Source organism: Synchiropus splendidus, chromosome 11 (genome assembly GCF_027744825.2).
Source record: "Synchiropus splendidus isolate RoL2022-P1 chromosome 11, RoL_Sspl_1.0, whole genome shotgun sequence".
In the NCBI taxonomy this organism is placed as follows: domain Eukaryota; kingdom Metazoa; phylum Chordata; class Actinopteri; order Syngnathiformes; family Callionymidae; genus Synchiropus; species Synchiropus splendidus.
The window spans coordinates 800,599-808,578 of record NC_071344.1 but is presented as its reverse complement, the minus strand read 5'-3'; the positions used below and the strand labels follow the sequence as shown (position 1 = coordinate 808,578).

The following is a 7,980-nucleotide window of genomic DNA, read 5'->3' as shown; positions in this document are numbered from 1 at the left end:
ATGCTCCGCGAGAACCTGCCCAGCCGCGGACGGAGGGTCTGGTTGCTAGGAGACCTCTGCACTCAGCCCACTTATTCGTATTCACATCTCTTATTCCATCCCCATCTTTGTGTCAATCAGCCCGTGCGTTTCACGTATATCTCTCCAGGCTGCTTTCTGGCCAAGAGTGTGTGGTTTCTGTCCGCCAAGCGCCATCTCAGTGGGAGACCCTGAGTGGCCCACCTGGACCAGACAGAGGTGCGGCCTGGTCCAGAGGAAGACCTCAGCATCAGCCTGTGGCCACTCCGGGCCACTCGGACTCAGACTCCACCAGGGTTGTTTGCCACTCTGGCCAACGCTCTGATGGAAAAACAGTGGGGGACCTTTAGTCATTCACCGACTCTGTGACAGGAAAAACAGCAGTTTTTAATCATGAGACGCAAATCCGCCTCCAATCCAAGCCCTCGCCACGTGGTCCGTCTCTTCGTGTGTCATGGGCTGGGCTGCGCGACTTTAGCTCCGCCACCAACAGACGTCACTCGTTCTGATGTGTCTGTAGAGATTGTTCCACCGACTACACATGTCCACCTCCACGATGCCTTTGTTTCCATGTTGCCACTTCTTTTTAATCCGTAGGATGAGGTGAGATGTCGTCGTTGAAAAGGTCATTTTTCTGGCAGCTCTCATTATAGCGTGGCAGTGACCACACTCCTGCATATGTAGCGCAAACCCTGTTCAATATAATGATTTATGGTCCATTTCTCTGTTCACTTTTAAACACATTCTGTAGTTTGTTGGCCTCAATGGCAAGAACTGACGTTGAAACTGTCAAGAATTTCGTTTTTCCTCTAAATAATCCATTTGTTTTTGAGTCGGTGTAATGCAGCCACGCCGTTTGAAACACACAAAAAAACTCTTTCATGACAATATTTGAAGTGGTGTCAAATTCAAAGGGCATCTGAAAACTTTCTCCCGCCACTGTGAATTTTGGAGGCTGTGTGTGGGGTGTCTGTCTGTTACTGTTGGGGAGATGAGGCTTCATGAAACAGTACTGCAGGGTAGATCCTAATTTTCAGAGGCCACTAGATGGCGCTCTTGGTTTAGAATTGATGTGAGGTTTGATTGAACGAGTTGTTCACATTTTACAGCTGAAAATCAACAGCCTGTATCATGAATCCTCACCAACCCTTCAATACTGTGTCATGAAGCCTCACCAACCCTTCAATACTGTGTCATGAATCCTCACCAACCCTTCAATACTGTGTCATGAAACCTCACCAACCCTTCAATACTGTGTCATGAAACCTCACCAACCCTTCAATACTGTGTCATGAATCCTCACCAACCCTTCAATACTGTGTCATGAATCCTCACCAACCCTTCAATACTGTGTCATGAAACCTCACCAACCCTTCAATACTGTGTCATGAATCCTCACCAACCCTTCAATGCTGTGTCATGAATCCTCACCAACCCTTCAATACTGTGTCATGAATCCTCACCAACCCTTCAATACTGTGTCATGAATCCTCACCAACCCTTCAATACTGTGTCATGAATCCTCACCAACCCTTCAATGCTGTGTCATGAATCCTCACCAACCCTTCAATGCTGTGTCGTGAATCCTCACCAACCCTTCAATACTGTGTCGTGAATCCTCACCAACCCTTCAATACTGTGTCATGAAACCTCACCAACCCTTCAATACTGTGTCATGAAACCTCACCAACCCTTCAATACTGTGTCATGAATCCTCACCAACCCTTCAATGCTGTGTCATGAATCCTCACCAACCCTTCAATGCTGTGTCGTGAATCCTCACCAACCCTTCAATACTGTGTCGTGAATCCTCACCAACCCTTCAATACTGTGTCATGAAACCTCACCAACCCTTCAATACTGTGTCATGAAACCTCACCAACCCTTCAATACTGTGTCATGAATCCTCACCAACCCTTCAATACTGTGTCATGAAGCCTCACCAACCCTTCAATACTGTGTCATGAATCCTCACCAACCCTTCAATACTGTGTCATGAATCCTCACCAACCCTTCAATACTGTGTCATGAAACCTCACCAACCCTTCAATACTGTGTCATGAATCCTCACCAACCCTTCAATGCTGTGTCATGAATCCTCACCAACCCTTCAATACTGTGTCATGAATCCTCACCAACCCTTCAATACTGTGTCATGAATCCTCACCAACCCTTCAATACTGTGTCATGAATCCTCACCAACCCTTCAATGCTGTGTCATGAATCCTCACCAACCCTTCAATGCTGTGTCGTGAATCCTCACCAACCCTTCAATACTGTGTCGTGAATCCTCACCAACCCTTCAATACTGTGTCATGAAACCTCACCAACCCTTCAATACTGTGTCATGAAACCTCACCAACCCTTCAATACTGTGTCATGAATCCTCACCAACCCTTCAATACTGTGTCATGAAACCTCACCAACCCTTCAATACTGTGTCATGAAACCTCACCAACCCTTCAATACTGTGTCATGAAACCTCACCAACCCTTCAATACTGTGTCATGAATCCTCACCAACCCTTCAATACTGTGTCATGAATCCTCACCAACCCTTCAATACTGTGTCATGAATCCTCATCAACCCTTTCATACTGTGCCATGAACCTTCATCTGCTCATCACTACTGCTGCACCAAGAGAGTCTATATGTCTAAACCTCTTCACCTCGACACTTGTACTGTCTTTCTATAGTCATAAAAGAATATGATAGTTTTCAGGTCGCTGTACTGCAGAATAACAGAGGAGAAAAAGGCAGCACAATACGTAAAGTCTGAGCTAGAAATGTGACTTGGCTCCGTCCACCTTACCTGCCGAGTCTGTGTGCAGCGGGTGTCGGCGGCATGTCTCGTGAGTCTGACCTTTCCACAGAGTCATTTGAGCCAAAGCCATTTTATTTAATTTTCCAGTCGCATAATTCCATCATGTCAAAGGAGCACATTCTTATCATCATACAAAATGCATATTAATGTCTGTGCTGTGGAGTATTTCGCACCACTTCCATCAGACGCCGCGCCTACACTAGATGAAAGGACGGTTTCCAGGAAATGGTTAATGAGCGCAGCAGCTGACATTTGTGGCCACGCATGGCGGAACGCAACAGTTTCTCATTCACTGGTGGGTGCAGGGAAGTATTTCAAAGGTTTCTCTTCTCCTCATGACGAGGCTTGTCTGGCTTTCTTCTTCTTGCGGTACGGGGACGTTGGGGGGTTTACGTCACCGTACATGGTGGAGAGACCTGTAGCATGAGTCTGCGACGCGGCCGCCTGAGCCGTGACGGGGTGCAGCAGCGGGATCTTGATCCCATTTCCAGGCTGCTGGTAGGCTTTGATCAGGTTCTTGATTTGACGGAAATATCGTTTCTCCACACCAGGCGCGGTCTGGAACACAGAGAGAGAGCCGGCGTGAGCGGCGACCAGAACTGAACGTCCGCTGCGAAGGCACAAGCTGCAGTTTGCAGCAGGAGACAGATGCTTCAGCCTGTTTATCACAAGTTTGTGACCAGCAGAGACAAGTGCGAGCAGAGAGGAACATGCAAAAAGGACTCCAGGCAGGATGAGTCCGCACATTTCACCAAAAATAAAAAACTGTTCGAATCATGTGCAATATCCCGCTGTTGCTACTTAGCACGGACTCCTTTCCCTGCTAGGCCAGTCAAGTCCCAGGAGGTGTCAGAGCGCAGTAGGTGGCGCTCTCTGTTCGAAAAGACAGCTTCATTTATTAGAACGTTCCTTTGATCTGTCATGGCTGAAAAGCACTGGCGTATCTCTCGTATCACATGGCTAGCTTCTCCTTCACTGCAAAGATGGGCTGATGGAGCTTCATGAAGCCTCATTTTCAGAGCCCCGTAGGTGGCGCTCTTGGTCTAAAAATGATGGAAGTTTTATGAATATGGTTGTTCAAAGCCGTGGAGAGGGAGGGCCACCAAGTGGGCTCCGAAAATGAGTTCACAGCTTCATGAAGCTTCATTATGAAAGATGCAGTTGAGCTGGCAGCGCAGTGGACTTTGACACAAGCAGCTCCGTCACAGGTCTCCTGGAGACGTTCTGGATCAGGTGCTGAAGCTTCATGAAGCCTCCTTTTCAGAAGCTTCATGAAGCTTCATCAGCCAAGTTATGAGCAGCAACTCATGGTGGACCTTGGGACAGAAGATAGTCGGTTTCTGAAGAAGTCTCGATGCCTTTGAGTCTTAGAAAAGAGAAACTACAGCGTGAAAGCATGTGTCTGAATCTCTGAGGCACTGAGGTGACGTCATCCTGGCGTTGGAAGGCGAGAACCCAAACATGTCATGGAAGCCCGTCTGGAATATGCAGCAGAAATGTGCTCTGCCTCCGAAGAAAGTCGGTGCGGATGTGTAGTCCATTTTGTCTGAGACATTATTATGCAAAACACATTCAGTCCCTCATCAGTAAATATATGATAAGCAGATTTGAAATATTCAGCGACTTTAAGAAGCTAAATTAGGAAAACGCAGGTTGCAGTTGAGATGATTCATCCCCTGGGCTTTTATTTTGTTAGTCAACAAAAGCATTTATTTTGGGATTCATTCTTGACATCTGCAGGGCTGTGTTCCATTTTCTCCGCATCCCTCCTTGAGTCAAACGGAAATAACACAAAGCAAGGTGGCTTCAGTGGAAAACCAAATGTGACTTGGGAGGTGGGTTGTCAGGAAGCCGCCGCTCGCCGCATTAGCATTTTCCCATTATGGAGATGCCGTCGCCATATTTGTTTTTTATTTCACGCCGTCCGTCAATCCGTCGGCCAGAGGAGTTGTCAAGTCCCACCGGTGTAATGCGTTTTAGGGCTCATTCGATCAAAGCCAGAGCGCCTTGTGAAGCAAACGTGCGCTCTGTTCCCCCAATATTTCATTAGAGTGATGAATAATGGAAGCTGTTATTGAGCTGCTGCTGCTGCTGTCACTTTGTTTGATGCTGTCAGTTGAGATGACGCGGGGCCAAATGTAGTTACGACAGCTCAGTTGTCGTCTCCATACATCGGCATCTCTGGGCGTCTGCCCAGCGTCACGGCTCAATTACAGGCGCCATCAGAGAGGCTGTCAACCGTCGCTCTGCCGCTCTCGTCTCGCCTTGCGTTTGAGGGAGGAAGCTGGTTCAAACAAACCCAAAAGGATGTTTGTTTCTGATTCCAGGTAGACGCCACATCAGTGCCAGAGAAGGAGGCTGTGCAGCTGCTGGCGTGAATAGAAGCGGAATTTGACAAAGACATGAAAAGTACTTCGGCAGCCCAGGAGCCGTCTGTGTTTTTGTGAAGTCTGTAGGTGTAGACGTATCCGCTGCACCTGCACACAGAGAGGGAGAGTCAGCCTGAGTTCACCGTCGACTGGCAGCTCGCCGTCGCTCGCAGCCATCGCCACACCGCGAGCGTTTGCACTCGCTGTCTCGGCCTCTCCAAGCTGAGATGTTGTGATGGGCGGATGAGGTTTCATGAAGCCGTGGCCTGATGCTCAGTGGCCACCAGATGGCGCTGACACATTTCTCACCTTTTTCAACCTGCCTGTGGCCATTTTTACTTTCTTCAATATAAAGAAAGTCTAGGCTCACTCAAATTGTTGAAGCACTGACAAAGGTTCACTGTTGTCTGGACAGCAAACTGTTCAATTAAATTAAACTAACTTAAATTAGAACGATTTAATGCGATGACAATCTTTATCGTTTTAAATGTATTGAAAAGTACATATTGTAAGATGATTTTTAAAATATTCTCCAAAAGAATAAAAGCAGATTAATAAATAATAAATATAATATTGAATAAAATAAAATAATTATTACTTGTCAAAAAATGTAAATAATCTACAAACATTGAACAAATTCTGTAATGAAATCTAAATTAGAAAAATCAAATATTTCAAATATAATGAAATACTTATGAACAAATATTGCACTTGTAGTTTCTGTACTATTTGATTTTTAGTAAATCATTAAATGAAGATAAAATTAAAAAGGTCACTCATGTAAATAAATAGTATTTATAGTATAATGAATTCAAAATTGGAAATTAAAAAAGAGCATGTACACAGAAAATACTGGAAGCAATATCACATATATATTGAAAGAGTAAAATAATAACATAAAGGAATGAACAAAGAAAGAAAATGGAACAAATGCTCATACGCTGAGTAAATTATTATTATTTCCGTATTTTACAACTATGCCCAAACATTGGATAAGTAGGTATTGTCAAAAAAAAATTCAGACTATCATTTATTTTCATTGATTGTTTCGTTTTTTTCTCCAGCAAACCACTTGAGCTCAAACGACAACCTTAGTGCACCAGGTGGACGAGGAGCCACGCACTGGTGTGAGGAGACTCTCAGCACTGGGCTGCAGCCACCAGCCACAGTGGTCTGGCCCCAACACGTCGTCCACCTCTGCATACGCAGCGGCGCTCGCCCCGTCTGTGCTGACAGATGCGTCCGAGCACATGTGAAGAAGCGCCTCCACCTGATGCTGCGGGTGTTTCAACCATGCCACGAGGACGACGTCTGTGTCCGGCCGACTCAGGCGCTTGGCCTCGGCCCGACGAAAACACTGGTCTTTGTTATCGCGGCAACAATATTGGCGCTGAATCAATTCGACCCAAGCGAAGGACCGAGACACACATGAACCCCTGAGAGGGTTGCAGTGTCACGGCTCACCCCAGTGAATCATCGCACTGTGTTTCATTCTGAGCCAGTTGAGCATGACCCTCATCATCCAGGCTCCCGGCATCTTGAGGCTCTCAAATATCAAACTCACACAGAAGAAACAAGAAGATATTCAAGAGAATGGAGAATGTCAGTGACATGCAGAGATTTCAGGGTGCCGAGCGACCTCTGAGACGATGGGATCAGTAAAAGTCGAAATGCCACTCACAGCACACACAGGCAGTAGACGCCAGGGAGCGAGTCGCTGTTGCGCACCAGGTAGCAGCCGTCCCTGCCGTCCTGGCCCAGCCGACGCTCGCCCTCCTCCTTGCCGATGGGTCCGTGGTAGACAGGCAGCGCTTCCATTCTCAGCCCCTCACTGCACCTCTGTTCTTCTGGTCTCTGTCTCTGGAGGTTCCCGCTCCGTGCTGTTGCCAAGCGTCTCTGGGGGAGTTGGGCCTCGGGCTCTCTGCTTCCTCTTTCACTGGGCGGCAGCTGCGTCCGACCACTGAGCTTGATGGCTTCCTATTTCTCGAGAGCACGCAGTCACACGTTTGAACACACACACACACAGACACCGTGACGGAGTGGATATCGCAGGAAATGATTGTATTATTCGACAGGAAGCAGCAAACGGTCTTGTGGCACTTTTGTGGGGGATGAAACGCTCGAGGTGGAAAGAAAACAGACGGCTGGCTCGACACGGAATATGAAACTTGTCGATGCATTTCAGGAGAATGAAGAGGATCAATTGTGCACTTCCAGTGTGCACAAACACTGAGGCAAGGTGCAGCCAACTGCCGAGCCACAGCCGCTCCACTGGCTGTGGAACAGTGGTGCTGATGGTGAGTGGCTTACGCCAATACGGTGTCAGATGGCAGGATCCAGGAGCCGTTTTGATATCGCTGGCCTGCTCACAGATGAAAGCGTGGCGTCGATTGTCACCAAAAGGTTCTGTCCACCACCAGGGAAAACAAAGGAGAACTAGCTGAAGCACACCACACGATGCCAGCTACAGTGAAGCCAGTTTTAATGATAGCATAACAAGGAAACACTGCTCACGGTCAGAAGGTGAAGGACCACTGAAGCTAGCGCGTGCCGCCGACGGTCAGAGTGGCTGCAGATATTTATTCACCTCTCACCATCGAAAGGTGAACGGCAAAGTTCCCCCCTTTGCTTCTTTGTTTCTGCGACGTTCTGTGCCACGTCACGGTTTCTTTTCTTCGCCTTCGTGATGCATGTTTTGACTCGCGTGACTTGTACACTAACTCCACTGGAATATTCTGTAAAAATGTACGTTAGTCAACTGAAAAATTGA

The 7,980-nt window shown here is 47.2% G+C and overlaps 1 protein-coding gene across 1 annotated transcript; it reads right to left on the bottom strand.

Annotated features, from left to right (window-relative positions):
* Positions 1-2,917: 2,917 nt before the first annotated feature.
* On the bottom strand, positions 2,918-7,211 carry LOC128767728 (SH2 domain-containing protein 1A-like). Its single transcript, XM_053879968.1, has 3 exons — positions 6,892-7,211; positions 5,255-5,318; positions 2,918-3,399 (listed from the first exon to the last, which is right to left on the bottom strand). The coding sequence occupies exons 1-3, from the start codon at positions 7,026-7,028 to the stop codon at positions 3,175-3,177; spliced, it is 426 nt and encodes a 141-aa protein (XP_053735943.1). The 5' UTR covers positions 7,029-7,211; the 3' UTR covers positions 2,918-3,174.
* Positions 7,212-7,980: the final 769 nt, after the last annotated feature.